Below are 20,616 nucleotides of genomic sequence, written 5' to 3'. Positions count from 1 at the left end.
TGCGATATACATTCTATGACATCGTTGAGTTGGTTAAGTGTATGGGGTGGGGGTCGATGACGGTAGCATTTGTAACATGGTTGAGTTGGTTAAGTGTAACAAGGGGTCCCTGCCTTTTAGTCACTTAAGGTGGGTGCTAATATGAATAAGGTCGACAATTGGAAGTTTACTTTTGGATGTTAGCATCTCACTTCTTTCTAAATGGATGTGGAGATTTAGAACGGATAACCATGGGCTGTGGAAATTGGCCGTTAATTCTATCCATGATAATGTGAAAAGCTGGACACCTATTCCGTACAGTAAGTATATTACTGGGTATGGTCCTCGATGGTGAAAGAGGTAGACAAAATCAAAGTTAGCGGTTCAAACATCAATCTATATTTAAAGGTGTGGTTGGGAATGGCCATAATATTAGGTTCTGGGTGGATCTTTGGCTGACCCAAAATCTCCTGTTTGTGGACTTCCCTCTGCTGTTCAAGTTAGAGATTGACAAAAGATGTAAAGTGAAAGATAGATTGGGTAACGGGGTCATATAGAAGTGGGTGAGACAACCCAGTAGTCAATTGGAGCTGGAAGAACTAGGCAAAATATCGACATTGGTTGAAAATATCACACTAAATTCGGGTGAGGATAAATGGATTTGGACAGGAGAGGAGAAGAATGGTTTTTTAGTTAAGAGTGTGAAATCGTTGCTGGTAGGAGATCGGGATTTTAGCGGCAGACTTGTGGTCAAATGGGTGAGTTGGGTACAAAAAAAATGCAACCTCTTCTTCTGGAGAGCTATGATAGACCGAGTTTCTACCTTGGTGGCGCTCCAGGGGCGCAATTGTTTTGTTGGGGAGACGGTTTGTGGGACTTGTTTGATGGCTGTGAGAACATCGAGCATGTTTTGTGTTCCTGTCACACTGCCTCACTGGTCTGGGTCATGGTTAGTGGCGGGTGTCGGATTCCTCCAATTTTTTACTTCTCGGTTGAAGACTTTATTCATAAACACGTGGGGGCTGGGAAACAATCTAGAAAGCTTATAAAAGGCATTGTTCTGGTGACATGTTGGTGCTTACGGAAGGCTAGAAACAATAAACGATTCAATAATGCGGAGGTGTACCCCGTAAAGAATTTGCAGGGTATCAAAAGTCTTGGTTTTCTTTGGTATTGCATTAGATCAAAATTGTCATTAATATACATTTTAGTTTAATAAATTCAAATATGGTCATTAATTATGAAAATTAATTTTTTACATTAGAAGCTCAACCTTTAATTAGAGTCATTAGATCAAAACGATGATGCCATATACATTTTATAAATCTTTTAATTTAATAAATTCAAATATGGTCATTAGTTATGTAAATTAACTTTCAACATTTTATATATATATTAAGTAATTTATTAATATAATTATGAAAAATAATTCCCAGAATTTATATTATCTTTTTGAAAATCACATTTTTTTTTTGTTATTTCAATTTTTAATTTTATATATCTTTTTATCATGTAACATACTAAATATTGATTTTAGTTATAACTCTAATAAGTATTTATTTTCACATCGTTAATATCTTATGTATTTAAATAAAAAATATTTCTAATATATATATGATGTATAGAATAATCAAAAGAAGTTTTTTTTTTCTTATAAAAATGAAAGTTGTATCATTTTTCAACATATTTTATTTATGTTCGTTAAATTAATAAAATGGTACAAATATAAAATAAAGTAAACAATATATATTTTTGTATCGGTTTGGTTGGTTCGGTTTTTCGTATGAATACAAAACTGAATCATAACTTTCGGTTTTCAGAAAATCAAAACAAAAAACCACTGATTTTTTAGGTTCGTATTATTCGGTTTTGATGGTTTAAAATTTTACAATCCTCTAGATCTTTCACCACGTTCATGATGATGCATCAAACTATTTGAAGCCCCTATGTTTGTTACATACAAAGATTAGATATATGAAGAATTGATTGCTAATTTTTTTTTAATCTACACCGTGTTAATTCTTTTTCTATATTTACTTGAAATCATTTATTTATGTTTAAGCAAATATAACTTTTTGTTTTTTTTTTTTTTTTTGTTTTTCAACACCTTTTATTTACAATTTATTAATATACAATATCATGAAACATTAGCATTTTATTAGTTATTAGTTATACATTTTTATTCGTATTTTATGCGATATATAATCTAATTATTATTATTATTATTTTAAATCCCTATCTTAAAGCCCTTTCAGACATTATGATTTTGTTTGATTTGATGATTTTTTTCATTATCAATGTTACAAATAAGCATCTTCGTAGGGATCATATATTAATTAATAAATCTTTCTAAAAATAACAATTTTTTTGAAACTTAATTAGTTGTATATCTTTATCATAATTATTTTATAAATCTTAGTTATCTTACTAAATTGTGATTTCGTCATATTTCACCATCCTAGATTTTGAAAATTTCATACCAAATTTTACTTTTAATGTTTTCAATTTTCATTGAAAGGAGAAGAATTAGAAATTTAAAGGAAAATATAACCATATTTATGCAACCAAATGAAAAGTATAAGGACTATTCAAGTAACTTAACATAGCAACAAAAGAACAAAGGAACAATAATTCTTGACCCAAAACCCTGTCCAATCCAAGTCAGCATTCTCCGGCATGTACGGACAACCACCACGTTCCGGCCGCCGTGTCGGCCGTAGTCAACCTCCGCCGCCACCACCACCGCCGCCGCCGCCGCCGCCACAACCACTATATTTTCTCCCAAACTACCAATATCACCACCATCCCCTAAACCCCATGTTCCGTCCCCTAAACCCTAACTTGTATCCCTCAACAAATTATAATAACAATTTCAACAACAATAAAACCAACAGCAACAACAAAAACAGTAGCATTAAGAATAAATGGACACAACCGGATAACAAAACCATCGAAAAAATCGACAAAGCAAGGCGTGATCTCGCCGCTAAGTTCAATTGTGTGATTAATGAAGATAACAACAACAATGAGTGGGTCCCACTTCTAAAAAACTGGAAACAACAAATTCGCGATCAACTGCCTGTTAGTTTGTTGCAAGACTCTGTTATAACTGAATTGTTAGAAACGCTCGATGATGATAATTGTGGGCCCAATGAGTTAGTTAGAATCATGACACTTGTATGTAATAATAATAGTAATGCTGGTTGTATAAGAAGAATGGGGATTAATTGGGTGTTTACTTTGCTAAATGTTTTGTTTTTAAGTTCGGTTAATGACGGCGTGATTGTTGGTTTAGTTAGAGGGTTACGGTTTATTCCTTTGTTAGATGGTAGTTATGCGACTGTTAATGAAGGCGCTGTTTGGTTGCATAAAGATGAGCATGGTTTTTTTTCTTTTGGGAAATTGTATATGAAGTTGCGTATTGTTAATCCGGCTCTTTTTGATGGTTCGGTTGTTGAAAATGAGAATGTGACCCGAATGCTTTTTAAAGTTGGGGTGCAACGGTTGTCTGCACATGAGGTTATGAAGGTGTGTGTGTTACCGGCTGTTTGTGATGAGAAAGTTATGGTGGAAAGTGTGGATTTGGTGACAGAGTATTTTTCGTTTATTATGTTTCATTTGGAATCGGGGTGTTCCAAGTGTCGTGTTGAGAGGGAGCGTGTAATGTCTCAGCTGCGTAAGAGTGCTTTTGTGTTGACGAATCACGGGTTTCAACGACTTGTTGATGTGCCAATCCATTTTAGTAAGGAATTTGGGAATCCAGTTGATATGAGTAAGTTGGTTGGTGGGAGTGATATGAAATGGTTCAAGATAGATGTTAGGTATCTGGAACATCCGGTGTACAAATCTTCGCCCGGAGGGACTTTGAAATGGAGAAAATTTATGCAGGAATTAGGGGTAACGGATTTTGTGCAAATAGATAAAGTTGAAAAGCATGTTGTGGATGTATCTCAGACCCGTATAGATTATTGTTCTCAAGAGTTGAGGGATTTGGTGTCACTTGTTTCATCCAGTGGGGATAGGGACAAGGGTATGTATCTCCTAGAGGTACTTCATACACTATGGGATGAATATTTTAGTAATAAGCTTACGGGTTTCTGCTGTATTAATGGACAGTACAAATCCGTCAACTCTTCAGTGTTGACAGTACTTCGTGATTTTCAATGGCTGGCTTCTAGTATAGATGATCAACTTCACTTTCCTAAAGATTTGTTCCATGACTGTATAAAGGTGTCTTCAGTTCTTGGTGATATGGTACCATATGCTGTTCCAAAGGTCAGTTACTTTATTGCTTACCGTTTTCATTCATGATATTCCATTTGGTCAATTTAGTTCCTACGGAACAAAGTTGTGTATCACCATAAGGTTTGCCAAGAACTAAAAAATACGAATCAATGGTTAGACACATTGCATATTGCCGCAAATCTGCAATATTAGCATGTGGTTATGTATTTAACATGCACATTTATAAAATATTTTTCATAAATTCATCATATTTCAATAGTGTTCTCTGTTTAATATTTTTGACTGCTGAAAAGTTGACAATCCTTATTTTTACGTGGTACTAAAGGGTCTGAGAATGAACATATTGAGCTCATTCAACCTTATATAACATGGCTATATGGATGATCATCATTCCGCTATATTTTCTGTGGATATCGACCACCTTCATTTGTTATGGACTATATTATGTTTTAAAATGGTGGTCGATACCAGTAGTCAAGGTTGGGGAACTCGTGGCTCGGAGTTGGCTTGGAGAGGGGCAGGTCACGAGTTTTTGGCGACTTGGACTTGGCTCCAGGGTACCCAGATTGGGATTCTTATCTATAAAAATAATAATTTTAGAAAGTATATGTAATAGAAAGTTAAAAAATTCTCTAGAAACTCCAAACTTTAACATAAATTTTTAGAAACATTAACGTAATACTTTATAATTTAAACTTAGTTGTTCAGAAACATAAACATAGTACTTCAAAGTTTGAAAATATAAATATTATGTGATAGATAAACAGAAAAATTAGTGATGAACACAAACAAAAAGTTGATAATAATACAAGAATTTAAAGATAAAGTGATAATCTTACCAAAAGTTTATTTAATAAAACAAAAAGTTTATGTAAAAAATATAAATTTTTTTGACCATCTTTGACCCAAGTCGACCGAGTCCGGAGCTTTACCTGCGTTGATCCGAGTCTACCCCTTTGACTAAGTTTGTGTAATCCGAGTTGGGCTGACTCGCCCCATTTAGCCACCGAGTCCAGAGTCGAGTCCGAGTTTTCGGCCTGGGTTGGCCAAGTTTTACAAGCACGCCTGTAGTATTACTTCTTTTTTTTTTTTTTTGTCGACAAATATGGAGTATCATCTTGAAGTGATTAACTCCCGTGTACTGATATTTCTGATATTGGTTGTGAAATAGGTTAATCATGTAACGTTATTTAATGATATTGGCTGTAAGAAAACAGTCACTCTTGATGATGCTTTATCGATTCTCAAAGTGTGGAGAACATCCGAGAATCCTTTCAGGGCCAGGTATAACTATTTTTAGGAGTATGTGTTTGTGAAAGCAGTGAGAACATCATACTTTACTTTTATTAGAAGATGAATCTGGCATATACACCTGAACTTGTTCATTTTTATGTGTTATTCTTTGTTTGACTTATTTGCTTTTCTTTTTTGTTTGACATAATTGTTAAAGGTTTACGATGTTTGTTTACCAGCATATCACAGATGTCCAAGTTCTACACATATATATGGAATGAAATGAGCATCTCAAAGCAGAAGATAATGGAGAATTTGAATTCTCAAGCTTTCATTTTTGTTCCTTACTCATTTAGTCATAAGAAAGAAGTTTTTTCTGGTTTATTCTTATCTCCCAAAGAAGTATACTGGCATGATTCAACTGGTTTAATGAAAAATTTGAAATCAACCAATCCTCAGTTTGATGGACATATGACTCATCATCCTTTCAACAAGATGTTATGCACTATCTATCCCAGCCTTCATGATTTATTTGTGAATGAGTTTGGAGTAGCTGAAGATCCCTCTGTCCATAGCTATCTCCAGTCTTTGCTACAATTAGCTACCAGGATGTCACCATCACAAGCAGCTAAAACAGTGAGTACAACTAAATAGTACTTTTTCATCTAGAGGTGCCAAGATGGTTGGACGGGATTGGGTAATGGGCCAAAATCGGTAAACATGTAAACATATAGTTGTCTTTGTGCATAACTTATGCATTTATATCTAATTACAAAAAACTATATTATTACAATAGTAAGCTAAATAGATGAAACCAGCAAATGGTTATTTCGGAAGCAAAATGCTATAGTATGCAGGTCTAAATTGCAATCTCTATTGATTACGCATATGCTATAGGATGCAAAATGGGCGGCTGTGAAATGTTTTAAGATGGGTTTTGAATGCGTAGAATTTTAGGAAGGTTTAGAACCAGGAGTTGACCAACAAATGCTTATCTTATTTTTTTTATTTAATATATGACAAAATATTATCAGATTTGACCTGATGTTTATAAAGATCTGTTGCTCATAATTCTTTTTGTTGTGTTAGATTTTCCAAGTTTTCCAACAATGGAGTGCTGCATTAGATTTGGGGGTTTTGAGTTCTGACGATATTGAATACTTGAAGAAACGTATGGAGGAAAAGGAACTGAGGATCCTTCCAACCGTGCAAGATAAATGGGTCTCCTTGCATCAGTCCTTTGGTCTCTTATGTTGGTGCGATGATAATACACTAATAGATGAATTCAAGAACTTGAACAACATTGATTTTCTTTGTATGGGGGTGCTTACGGATGAAGAGAAACAGATGCTACAGGATAAGGTTTCTGTTATATTTCAGAGACTAGGAATCCTTTCTCTTTCTGAGGTGCTCCATCTCTCTCTCTCTCTCTCTCTCTCTCTCTGTGTGTGTGTGTCTGTTTGTCTGTCTGTCTGTTTTTCTCCACACACACACACCTCACCCCAATTGTAAGGTGGTAAAATAGGTGGTTTGGGTGACAAGTGAAAATGGGTTTGAGCCTAAACAAGGACTTTCTAATACGGAGAATTTCTAGTTACGTGTATGTTATAATTTAACCAGTCTGACCTGTTTGAGAAAAACAAGCAAACCGAAGTTGACAAATGTGCCCAAAGTGTTATCCCTGCTGGCCTAGTTGAACTCTGACGGTTTTGGGGACTTCTTTGGATTTTGTTTGCTATACACAATTTAGGGATAAAAGTTTGATTATTAGTCAATATTGAGTGAATCCTTCAGTGAGGGCAAAATACGAAGTATTTGTGTACTATTGTTTTACTTTCTATCTTTGATGAAAAGAATAGTTGGCCATTTGGTCATTTATGATGGTCGGGTCAATAGGTCAAAAATGTGTGGAGGTAATGTTTTATTGAAATTTGAAATACGCTGTATAATTTGTCTATTATTATGTCATTTTGCAGGTTTTGACTCGTGAAGCAATATGTGAATACCCGACTAATAGTAGTTCTAAAAGTTCATTGGTAAGCCGGACTCTATTATATGCTCAGCACTACTTTTATAGCCATCATCCAAGTGAATATTCTGAAGTTAAGCTATCTGTATTCAAGAGCTTAAGTTCATTGCGAATTGTTGTGGTTAAGAAGTTGTTCTACAAGAACACCATAAAGAGATATGGAATTGTATCTAATAAGCAATGTGAATGTAGTTGTCTTCTACAGGACACCATCTTGTTTGCAACTCCTCAATCTGATTCCCTTTCTCTTTTTATGGAGCTTTCGCATTTTCTAGTTGGTGGGATTCTCGCATTGCCCTTGTCAAATTTTCTGCAGATAATTACAACAATGGCAGAATGGGGTTCCACAGAGGATCAGATTGAGGGTTTCTTTACAGATTGCAAAAAACTGTTAAAACTCCCAAGTGATGAACCACAGTGGTCTATATCATCCATGTCATCATCAGAAGAGGATAAGGATACACCTACTACGAACTCTGGTTTGTCTTTGGATGGTTCAAGTTCTGGAGAGTCTACTGCTAAGAAGTTAGGAAAAAAGTCACGAAGGAAAATAAGGAAAGTTGCATCAGGGTCTGATTGTGCATTAGAGACGAAGGCATCACATACTGCTCAAATGAGACAAGGCGGTACAGAAGAATTAATTGAGAGTAACGGTGACTGGGTCGCTGAAGAAAATCCAGTCTCAGTAGTATCTTCAGTAATCTTGGAAAAAGATGAAGCTTTAAAAGATCGACCAGGTTCAGTTGATGGAGATATCTTTGATATGAGTATTGGTCTCAAAGGTCAGTTACATCTTCAAACAACCATGATTTCATCTGATGTAGATGCTGGATTTTCTGCAATAGATGCTCGTTCGTCCGTTTCAGTTGAGAAAGATCAGCTAACTTGCAATGAAGTCACCCCACAACCAGTTATAAGCGGGGGGACAGGAGAATTTGTCGCTTTTAAATCTACAAAACTTGGCGAGAAATCTGTGAAATCGGTCAATGAGGTAAATATTATTAGCAATGAAGAGGAATCAACCAAGATTATTGAGTGCATTAGGTGAGAAGAGTTCGGGTTGGATCCAGATATCATGGTTATGGAAGATAGCATTCTGAAGAAACAACATGCTCGCTTAGGTAGAGCACTGCATCATCTATCTCAAGAATTGTATTCTCAAGACTCACATTTTATACTTGAACTTGTAAGTGTATATATCTTTATTGTTATGTTGTTGATAGCCTTTCAAAAAAAAAGCTATGTTGTTGATTAACTTTTATTTCAATCTTTATCTGATGCTATATAACACCCCTCCTCTCATCTTTAGGTTCAAAATGCTGATGACAACGTGTACGCATGTGATGTGGAACCAACTTTGACCTTCATTCTTCAAGAAGCATGTGTATAGTCCTTAATAATGAGCAAGGATTTTCTGCTGAAAATATGAAAGCACTTTGTGATGTTGGCAATTCAACAAAGAAAGAACCCAGTGCAGGATATATTGGTAAAAAGGGCATCGGGTTCAAATCAGTATTCCGGGTATAGGAGCTTTCTATAGATTACACTTCTTTTTATAAATACCAGTGAATTATTCAGTAGATTACACTTCTTTTTCCCATAGTTGCCAAGCTTGTCATATCACAACTTTTGGCCCCTGATTTCTCATTAGGTTTAGATGCCTTTTTATAAGGTTTATATATTGAACAAATCTCTGATTTATTGACCTCAAAGGGTAAACGAAAATGGGTAACACTTATGACATCAGTTTTTGCTTCTACCAATCATTAATGAGTATAAGTTGCAATCTTAGAAGCAAAGATATAATAAAAGCAAATTTTAGTTGAAAGAAAAATTTGAAATAAGAAAAAAGTGTAGATACTCAGATAGGTAAACTCACTCTTGTAACAGGGGTAATATACTGTAACTAAGGGATTTCACACTTGTTGAATTCATCAGTTCTTTATTCTTTTCTTTTGATATACTTCCAGGTTACCGATGCTCCAGAAATCCATTCTAATGGGTTTCATATTAAGTTTGACATAACTGAGGGTCAGATTGGTTTTGTTTTGCCAACAGTTATCCCACCTTGTGATGTTAACTTATTTAGTAAGTTGGTTTCTGTGGATAGTGATCCAACTGATGAAAAGCATTGGAATACGTGCATTGTCCTTCCTTTCAGATCTAAGAAAAATGAAGCCTTTACATTTGAGAATCTCATTTCCATGTTTTCCAATCTCCATCCGTCCCTGTTGCTATTCCTTCACCGCCTTGAATGTATTAAGTTTAGAAATCTTCTTAATGATTCACTCATTGTCATGAGGAAACAAGTTGTTGGAGATGGTATTGTAAATGTTACTCTCGGGAAAGAAAAAATGAGCTGGTTTGTCAAATCTCGTAAATTAGAAGTGAATCATATCCGTCATGATGTCCAAACAACCGAAATATCAATAGCATTTATGCTAGAGGGTTTTAATAATGAAAACCACATCCCAAAGCTCGACAACCAACCTGTATTTGCTTTTCTTCCTCTACGGAGTTATGGTTTAAAATTTATCATCCAAGCGGATTTTGTTCTTCCTTCATCAAGGGAAGAAGTTGATGGAGATAGTCCATGGAACCGATGGTTGCTATCGGAGTTCCCAAATTTGTTCGTTAATTCTCAGCTGCCGTTCTGTAGCCTTGTTTCAAGGAGAATCCTGGTAAGGGAGTATCAGTCTTTATGAGCTTTGTTCCTCTCGGAGGGGAAGTGCAGGGATTTTTTTCCCGCCTTCCGCGTTTGATTACCTCTAAGTTACGTACTTCCAAGTGTTTGCTTTTAGAAGGGAGCAATAATGAATGGATGTTACCAAGTAAAGTACTGCGTAATTGGACAGAACAAATTCGTTCTCTATTGCCTGATAGTTTGATTAAAAAACATCTGGGTCTCGGATACTTGAATAAAGATGTGGTATTATCGGATACTTTGGCACGGGCTTTAGGTGTTGAAGAGTGTGGACCCATTATTCTTCTTCAGATTATGACATCCATATCCCAGTCTGGTACTTTAAAGTCAATGGGCCTCAATTGGCTATCCTCTTGGCTAGATGTTTTGTATTTGATGTTACCTAATGGAACTCAGTCTAATGTCATGAGTATTCTTTGTCAATTACCGGTTATTCCTCTTTTGGATGGTGGATATGCATCAATTAATGGAGGTGCAATTTGGTTGCACACCGACAAGAACGGTCTTGAAGCTTTTGGGAAGTTGTATTCGAAACTTCGAATTGTTGATCCCGCCCTTAATGCTTCTTCGGCTGAAAACATAACCCAGATGCTACTCAAAGTTGGGGTCCGGCGATTATCTGCACATGAAGTTTTAAAAGTGCACATCGTACCAGCCATTTGTGATGAAAAAGCTGTGGTGGAAAGTACAGAGTCAATGACGGAGTACCTTTCTTTTATTATGTTTCACCTCGAATCGCCTTGTGCCGAGTGTCTGGTAGAAAAAGAGCACATTCTCTCACAGTTGCGTAACAAGGCTTTTATTTGTACAAATCACGGGTACAAACGACTTGTAGATGTGCCAATTCATTTTGGTAAAGAATTTGGGAATCCAATTGACATGAGCAAGTTAGTTGGTGGTACTGATATTAAATGGTTTGAGATTGATACCAGCTATCTGAAACACCAGGTGTACAAATCCTTACCAGGAGGAATGTTGCAGTGGAGAAAGTTCTTGGAGAAATTAGGAGTCACAGATTTTGTGCAAATACTTCAAGTTGAAAAGCCTTTAGGATATGTTGTCAAAGACTGGGATTCTCAAGAGTTAATTGATTTGCTGTCACATATTTCCTCTAATGGTGACAAGGAAAAGGGCAAGAACCTTTTAATGGTACTTGATACCCTATGGGATGAATACTTTAGTGATAAGCCATTCAAATCTTCTATTGTAAGAATCCTATGTAGTGTTAGGTGGCTGGCTTCTAGTATGGATGATCAACTTCACTTACCTAAAGATCTGTTCCATGACTGTGAAACTGTACGTACAATTCTTGGTGACAGTGCACCATATGCGATTCCACTGGTTAGTATTTTCAGGTTATTATTGGTTGGCAAAGTTGTAATTATATGGAGTTATTATCTTGATGTTCTTGCAATTGGTTGTCGTTAATTAGGTTAACAATGTGAAGTTGTTAAATGATATTAGCTTGAAGCATACAGTCACTCTTGATGATGCTTTATCAGTTCTTGAAGTTTGGAGACTATCTGGGAAACCTTTTAAGGCCAGGTATTACTATATTTATCTTTCAGTAGTATGTGTTTCATTTTTTTATGTGCGTGTCTGTGTGAATGGAGTGTGTTAACTATCCTTTACTCTTATTAGAAAGGAGATCTCCATTTTTTATTTGTGCTATTTTGTTAGTAATACTGTAGTTTGTTTTCTTCTTTGTTTATTTCTTCCCTTTTCTTTGACATGCTTATTAACCCTATGATTTCCTTTAATAGCGTATCTCAAATGTCCAAGTTCTATACATATATATGGAACGAGATGAGTATCTCAAAGCAGAAGATAGTGGAGAATTTGCATGGTCGCACTTTCATATTTGTTCCTTACTTGTCTAATTCTATGCATGAAGAGGTATCTGGTTTACTTTTATCTCCTAGTGAAGTATGTTGGCATGATCCTACCGGTTTGTTTGAACAAAATACGGATTCAGTGGAAGTAACGAAGTCAACCCATTATCAGTTTTATCAGTATATGACTCATCGTCTTTTCAGCAAGATGTTATGCAATGTTTATCCTGGCCTCCATAATTTCTTTGTGAATGAGTTTGGAGTAGCCGATAATCCTCCTCTCCTTAGTTACCTTCAGGGGTTGTTACAACTATCAAGTAGGAATTCGCCATCACATGCAGCTAAAATAGTGAGTACATCTATGTAATCATATGTGTTTATACATATGCTAGGGCAAAAATAGATCGGTTGGTTAAGCTAAAATGGATTTTGATTAACTGGGTAAAAGATCAGACATGATTGACCCATGAGAGTTTTTCTTGTTTTTTGCTTGCTTTTCTTAAACAATGTATTAGATATGCTTTTAAAAAACAAAAAATTTATATCAGATATAATTACAAAAATTTCATTATTAAAATGGTTGGTCCTTGTCTGAAGAAATGCTATCAATAAATACACTTTTGGAAAATTTTGAAAGCATTTCACCCATTCTCACTTTACCGTTTATCTTGAATTATTAGTTTTACCCCAAAAAAGAAATTCATGTATTAGGTTTTCAAAGTTCTTCAAAAGTGGAGTGATGGATTAGACTTGGGCTTTCTGACTGATGATGATATTAACTACCTTAAGAAAAGTATGGAGGAAAAGGAAATGAGGATCCTTCCAACTATGCAAGATAAATGGGCTTCACTGCATCAATCCTTTGGTCTTATATGTTGGTGTGATGACGAGCAGCTGAGAAAGGAGTTCATTAACTTAAAGAGTGTTGATTTTTTATATTTGGGGGAGCTAAGTACTGATGAAAAGCAGATTCTTCAGAATAAGGTATCTGTCCTCTTTCGGAGACTTGGAATCCCAGATAGCTTGAGTTATTGTGAATTATTGTGGTAGAGAAGCTTTACTACAAAAATGTCATTAAGAGATTTGGAATTGAATCTAATAACCGATGCGAGTGTGATTGCCTTATACATGATAACATCTTGTATGCAACCCGTAATTCTGATTCCCACCCACTTTTCATGGAGCTTTCTCGTTTTCTAGCTCCTAGAATTTCTGAATTGCATTTAGCAAATTTTCTCCACATGATTACAACAATGGCAAAGTCGGGTTTCACAGAAGAGAAAATGGAAATATTCATCAGAAATAGCCAAAAGCTTCCAAAGCTCCCAAGTGAAGAATCACGGTGGTGTATATCATCTCTGCCATCGCTGGATGATTTAGATCCTTCAAAGGCTACCACTAAAAGCTGTGGAAGAATCTGGCCTCCTGCCCATTGGAAACCCACACCAGTGTTTGAATATGCTCAAACTACACCAGATTATATTGAAGAATTGGTTGAAAGATTTGGGCTATTGTCCTTAACGGTGCCTTCAGTAATCATCGAAGAAGATGAAGCTCTAAAAGACTTGTCTGATTCTAGAGCTTACAGGAATTCTTCTGATATGAATGCTGGATTTTCTGGCATAACCAGATATGATGGGGTGAAAATTATTTCATTAAATTCAATCAAGGGAGATCATCAAAGGGTTATGAGCGGGAGGAGAAGAGAATTTATCGCTTTCGAATCTACAAAACTTGATGAGATATGGATGAATAAGGTTAAAGAAACCGTGAATTCATCTATATTTATTGAAAGAGAGAAGTTAAATTTGGGCGCACAACACCTTATGACTGGGAGGACAGGAGAACTAGAGGCTTTCAAATATTTTTCTTCAAAATTTGGTGAAAAATCGGTGAGATGGGTCAATGAGGTTAAAGAATCTGGATTGCCATATGATATTATTGTTGAAGGTGAAGACGATAGCAAGGAATACATAGAAGTTAAAGCAACTTCGCGTGCAAGGAAGGATTGGTTTGGTATAAGTACGAGAGAGTGGCAGTTTGCTGTTGAGAGAGGTGAATCTTTTAGCATTGCATGTGTTGTTTTATCAGATGGGAAATTGCCGCAGATCACTACTTATAGAGATCCAGGGAAATTGTGTCAGTCTGGACACCTTCAGCTGGGATTTCGATCATGGAAATCGTAAAATTTGCATCAACAGTTAGAATAATGGTTTGTTTATCTTTTTACTATTAAATGTGTATTATTATCTATTTAAACATTAATTCTTGCTCGTTGGTATTTGAATGGCTTTGTTTAATGCTACAAATTGTAAATATTTATTTATTCTGTTTTCAAGTAAATGTCCATGTCATTTATATATTCGACCTTTGGAATTCTTAGGGACTTATAAGCAAAAGCTCTGATAAGCTTCACGTCAAACATACTAACTTTATTTTTTTCCCCACGGTTCAAACTATTGTATTTAGTCAAACACTATTGCACTAATATGCGTGTGGGTAACTTTAAGGAGTTATCAAGCAATTTTCTGACAAAGTTGATCAATACCTCAATAGTGATAAGTTGAAGGTATTTTTTATTTAGATTTTTAGTTGATATATTTTCCAAATGTTTTTTTTTTTATATATAATTGAAATATGTTGTAAATCTTTAAAAAAATAAAATATGTTTTTTCCAAATGCGTATGCGGCTCATATATTTTTATGAAAATAAAATTAAAAATATTCCGACCTGCCGGATTCGAACCAGCGACCTAAGGATATCTGCTAACAACTACAGTCCTCCGCTCTACCAACTGAGCTAAGGTCGGTTTTTATTTATTAACTTCATACTGAATCTATATATATATATTATATCCGCAAAACAAAACCAAAAGAGTGTTATGTATACGCTTGTACATATCCGGAATCATTTAGATATTAGTTTCAAGAAACTTTAAACGAATGTTTATTGTAGGAAATAACTAAAGAATGTTTATTGTAGGAAATAACTAAAGTTGTGTATATTGTATGTAAACAACTTTGAAATAATGTTTATTGTATGTAAGAATTTCATTTCAACCAATTAAAATCTGACAAGTGGCACCTATATATGGTTGTCACGTATGTTTTCTTACATATAATAAACATTTTTTCAAGTTACTTACATAACTTTAGTTTTTTCCTACTATAAACATTCGGTCAAAGATAGTTACATTCCAAGAAACTAATCCCCTTAGATAAAATATCATCACTTTAACTTCTTTATTTTTTCACCCGGATCAAAATAGTTTGTTTGAAAGTTGCTATATATTCATTTCTTAGGGCTTTCTCCATGTATCTAAAACTCTAAAAGAGCATGCTTTCAAAGTGTTGGACGCAGTCGTCGACTCATCATCTGAATCCGAATTCTTTTTACCTTGAACAAACAATCACATAGGCTACATCAAACCAATTCATACATAATAGGCTCAAAAGTTGCCTCACAAAAAATAATCTATAAATACTCTTATAAACATATATATTGACTATGATCTTCAGCCATGAAAGTCGCTTAACCGGATTCTCAATTTCACATGACAAAATTACTTGGAAAAAGAAAAGGCTAGAAAATAAAATTCATACCTCTACCTAAGTAGAGAGGTTGCTTCCAGTGTCTACCTAAATGGTAGAAAAGGCCCTCCAACCTTTGCATGGGATGAGGATCGAACCCATGACCTCTGTCTCCAGAGGCAAGGGTGTTTACCACTGATCCAACCATGCTGTTTTTGCACCAACTCAATAGTATATCTCGATATATAATGGAGTAACTAAATTTGTTGTTCTTGCAAGTTAAACTTCTATGTCTAAGTGCTAAAATAAAATTCATGAAAAAAATGTTTATGCGAGTTGCAGGCTACAATTGACTGGTATTTACACTTGAGCATCATACAAAAGCAAGTTCATAAGTACAAGGAAATCTGTGGAAAATGATTTTAAACTAATGCCCTATGTAATCAGAGAGTTGAATGAGAACGTAGTTTACTGGCTACATAGAGCAGATGACTGATATTTGTTGACGGATAACTTTGGAGTAACTTAAGATTAGCTGTGAAATCACCAGCAAGCAAACGCCTTCTAACAAGAATCAACATTGCACAACAAACACGAAGCACGGTCTCCTGCAATTTGTGCCAAAATGCAAAAACTTAATACAACACAAACTAAACATACCATCAAATTAACATCCGTATTACATTATAATTTTGATTGTGCTATTGTCTACCCTACTTTTTACAGGCTGAACGTAAAATAACTTTCAAAATCTATTCAATTGATCACATAATTATATTCTTGCAAAAATAAAATCCATACGTCATCCAACTAACGCTAAGATGGAGGGTCTTCAACAAGTGGATTAGATGAAAGAAGGTGGTGTGAATAAAAGCAATAAGAAATTAATTTGTTTAAAACTACCTCAGCCAAAATTAAGGGCTAAATTCTTATGGTTCCCAGGAATTGAATATCTAATTGATAGAAGTTTTTCTTATGCAACTAAATGTTAAGCCTATATAAGTAGAAAACAAGGTACGGATGACTTACCTGAGGACCTTCGGGGTCGCTTAAGAGCATGTCCCATATGCGAAGACTGTCGGAAAAAGTGAAATCTTGGGTTAATAATAAAGTAAGCCATCTAAATGCATAGAACTGTGGGTTAACCTGTCATTACAAAACAGATAAAGTGGCACTGTTAAGCGTCAATTTAAGATAGGCTGTGAAGGAAATCCTGATTCCCATAGGTTTAAATATAGAGACTAGAGATTACAAATATGGTTTTCATTGAGAGGACCAGGTTGGGTTTGGTTGCATTGTTGCAACCACATTCTCTATCTTAATTAATTAATTCGAGCAACAATTAATCTTTTTTAGAACAATTTGGGAGCTTATGTGTATCAATTATATACTTTGGGCAGCATACAACCCATTTGACCCCAGATATTTTAATTTGATCCAACTACAGTTGACCCATTCATTAATATTGGGTTGAACTTGCGGTCTCTACTGAAATGGCAAGATTGTAATACCCAATTACTTTTAACCAATGTTTCATACAGTGCAACATAAGAATTGCATAAGAAAGAATTTCTTACTTTTGTGGTAATCTCAAGATGTCGCCATAGCTCTTCATCGTGTTCCTTCAAGAGCAGTGACAACTTTGAGATAGTTGAGCGGATGCCAACAACACTATTATCAAGTTGCTGAACGAAATTATCTCGAAGCCCACTTAGTAACTCGACAAAACAAAAGAATGTGTCTGCTTCAGCATTGACCTGTGTCATTTAGATATAGGTAAAGAAAGCATTAAAGCCATCCAAACCAAAACTATAGCAATCATCATACCGATATGGCAAGTTTTAGTTTAAACACAAGCTCTTATGAAGCTAAAGATAAAGAAAGTGAGATGGCTAACTAGCAAAATCCATGACAAAAACCATATTTTCCATCCATGAAAATTATGTTATAGGCTAACAGTCATTGTCCGTGTCAGTACAAGCAATTCAGAAGGGTGAAAATGACATAATAGATTTACTTACCACATAATCCTCATCCGGGTCATTTTTAAACACATAGAACAATGGAGCTAATATTTCATTCATTCCTTGCACGTATCTTATTCCTGGGTTCAGCTTTGCAAAAACAATGAGTATATATTTCAAAGCTTCCTGCAATCAAGAGCTTAGTTTGTTAGCAATAGTTCAAACATAAATTCAAACAAGACTAAAAAGGGCGACAAATGAAAAAAGGTTAAGTTACCTGATTGGCTTTTGCAGTAGCAGAGTCACCAGAAAAAAACTGTATGTCTGGGTGAGTACGTTTTACATCACGGTCTATCTGATCAATGATCTCAGTATCCTAGAATAACATAAGTTATTGACATTAACTGCATGATAAAATCAAATCACAAACACGTATCCACAAACTAGCTAATAAAAATTGGTGAGAGTGAGACCACAGGGAAACTGGCAATCTGATCCTGTCACTTACATATTAAACAAATGTGCATGATGGTCTAAAGTTCAGGCCAAATATGAAAGTAGCAGGGATGTTAAATTAAGGAGAAAATAAGTCACAGGAACTGTCATCATCTGATATTAGCTAGTTTGTTATGGAAGTTTTGTCAGTATATCTAATTCAGTTCAGAAGTGGAAAAATTGGAGCGAATTCTATGAAGGCAGTCATTTGTGTTCAGGTTACAGCCATTAAAAGTTTCTGATACAAAGAGCTGCAAAGGATCTTTAATTTATACAATAAAGACGTATGCTGTTCTTCAAAATTATACCTGAAAAAATTGATTCCAGATGCTAGTCTTCCCTAGGCTCAAAGGATGCTCCCCATGAGGTATTTGTGACCTTGAAAGCAAGCCCTTTCCGTCACTTGTCTGTCCACCATTTTGAGGAGAGGTAGAATCGCCCAATTTCCTTGTGATTTCTGACTAACTATGCACAGAAACATTTAGGTTCCCGAATTCGTTGTAAACATATGCTATTTTAGGAAACAATAACTTCATTCATCATTGATGAGGAAGCTTGCATTTTTGAAAACTTACTGGATTCATCAAAAGTTCATCTTTAAACTGCTTGTATTGCGACCTCTTTTTTGCCAATTCTGAGGACCAAAGTTCCTTGTCACTTGGAAGATAATATAACAGTAACTGAGCGCATATAAGAACTATGTATTAAACCTCTCATTCCATATTGATAAACGATGTACGATCAACAGTCTAAATTATAAAATCTTATTGATTTGAAATTTAAGCATATCTATCCGGCGCAGAATATGAATATGATCAGAAATTTCATTATAAAATCTCATTCCATGTGGGTCACTTTATAATCAGAAATTTCATTTTGGGGTGATGCACAATATTCGCTTTGTTTTAATTTCCCCAATTTATTATTATACACTAATATACTATCCTGATTGCCTCCTAAAATGAACTTTTCTTTTTCATAATAATCACTCAAAGTTACATATCAACACTTTTCACACCTTCCATACAGTTGAGCGAATGCCGGCACTTTCCGGTATTCCCTGTGAAGCAAGTCTCCGCAATTCCGTCATGTTTATGACCTTCCTAGAAAGCTGCATTATTACAATTACAAAAAGTAAATAACTTAAAAAGAAAAATTAAAAAGAAAAGCTGTAACTCATAACCTCTAGTAAAATATTAGCTTGGCGAGAAATAGAACAAGTTTCGTCATCATCACTACTTGCGCCACGTGTCAACGGATCTCTAACTTCGATCTTCAGAGACGGACTGGGAGAATCCGGTCTGATCAAAACCGGAACTGGCGGTTCGATTACAAAACTTGAATCACAGGAACAACGGTCGTGCGGCGGCGATTGTGGTCGTGATTTCGGGGTTTCAGGTGCCGGAGGAGGAGGTGGTGGTGATGACCACATGGAACTATTTAGCCATTCAGGTACTAGTCTTTTCTTCGCCATTTTTTAGAATAAAATTAGTTTATTTGTATTTTGTGAGATTAATACACACACACGCACACAATTCTAGTGTTGTTGTTAAGAATTTGGCTCTGGTTTGGGTTGGTTCTCTTTCTCAATTACCACAGTTGTTGTCACGTTATGACAACTCTCACGTGCTAAAGCTATTTCATATAGGCCATTAATTTATTTTTTTTGGTTTAAGAACCGATCAACAAATTGTACAATTAGTTCCTTGTAAATATTGGGTTCGGCCCACGATTTGTGGTTCCGGCCTTTTTAAATAAAACTTAGTTTTCAAAAGAAAAAAAAAAGACATTCCTAAGAGTTATCGTTAACAAGTTATCTATTGATTAAGATTATTTAGAGTTAAAAACTACTTTGCAAGTAAAGTTACATATTTAAGCTCACATATTAATTTTTTAATTTATAAAATTCATAGGACCTAAATATTTATCCATTAAACAAAAAATATTAAATATTTAATGTGTCACTTAAGTTTAAGTACCTAACAGTCTTATATTTATTTTTCTCTTTTAACTATTGAATTAAAATTAATGGTTAATATTTATAAATAAATTAATCTTGACCATTTATTATAAGTTAATAGTCAAGATAAGATGGAAACAACTTTGGAGGAACCATATTTAAAAGAAAAAGAAAAAAATGTTGATGTCAAACATCATTTTCTTAACCTAACAATTAAAACTTTTCACTTCAAATTTACTAATTAAACATAAAACCTCTTACATAAACTTTAAATATAAAACCTCTTAAAAACAAACCTCTCACTTGTTTCTTAAACTACCTAAGCTAATATTGTGATAACATAAATCTACCATAATTACTTTTTTTTTCCAACAAAACTCAATTTATGCAAACAGGATATGGGGAAACGAGACGTAGAAAGTCTTACATCCACCTAAGGGTAAAAACCATTCTTTCATTGATAAAAAATTATCTAAGATTAATACCACAAACGCGTTTACATGTATTTAATATGTGTAAGAAAACCGAAAACGAAAAAAAAAAAAAAAAGTTGAATGAAATTTTTTAATATAGCAGTTAAAAAAACCGATACCACAAACACTTTTGCAATATCAAATTGTAAAAAAATTAATGAAAAAACTCAA

The 20,616-nt window shown here is 34.8% G+C and overlaps 1 protein-coding gene, 1 non-coding gene and 1 pseudogene across 3 annotated transcripts; 1 reads left to right on the top strand and 2 right to left on the bottom strand.

Annotated features, from left to right (window-relative positions):
* Positions 1 to 2,639: 2,639 nt before the first annotated feature.
* LOC122596508 lies at positions 2,640 to 14,365 on the top strand (annotated as a pseudogene).
* A 382-nt stretch (positions 14,366 to 14,747) lies between these two features.
* On the bottom strand, positions 14,748 to 14,832 carry TRNAY-GUA. Its single transcript is given in 2 exon segments — positions 14,748 to 14,783; positions 14,796 to 14,832. It is a non-coding gene; the product is annotated as a tRNA-Tyr (tRNA).
* Positions 14,833 to 15,841: 1,009 nt separating this feature from the next.
* Positions 15,842 to 19,602, bottom strand: LOC122610226 (TBC1 domain family member 13-like). 2 transcript variants are annotated; one of them, XM_043783223.1, is made up of 9 exons: positions 19,196 to 19,595; positions 19,031 to 19,123; positions 18,588 to 18,692; positions 18,321 to 18,473; positions 17,795 to 17,893; positions 17,575 to 17,703; positions 17,131 to 17,310; positions 16,583 to 16,699; positions 15,842 to 16,161 (listed from the first exon to the last, which is right to left on the bottom strand). In XM_043783223.1, exons 1-9 carry the CDS (start codon positions 19,484 to 19,486, stop codon positions 15,997 to 15,999), a joined length of 1,332 nt encoding a protein of 443 aa, XP_043639158.1. In that variant the 5' UTR covers positions 19,487 to 19,595; the 3' UTR covers positions 15,842 to 15,996. The 2 variants fall into 2 exon arrangements, with proteins under 2 accessions (XP_043639158.1, XP_043639166.1); XM_043783231.1 differs by having other exon boundaries at positions 16,023 to 16,161; positions 16,583 to 16,628; positions 19,196 to 19,602.
* Between the last annotated feature and the right edge of the window lie 1,014 nt (positions 19,603 to 20,616).

This window comes from Erigeron canadensis, chromosome 1 (genome assembly GCF_010389155.1).
Source record: "Erigeron canadensis isolate Cc75 chromosome 1, C_canadensis_v1, whole genome shotgun sequence".
Taxonomy (NCBI): domain Eukaryota; kingdom Viridiplantae; phylum Streptophyta; class Magnoliopsida; order Asterales; family Asteraceae; genus Erigeron; species Erigeron canadensis.
Note: the sequence above shows the minus strand (reverse complement) of the source record. Positions and strands in the feature narration are given on the sequence as shown.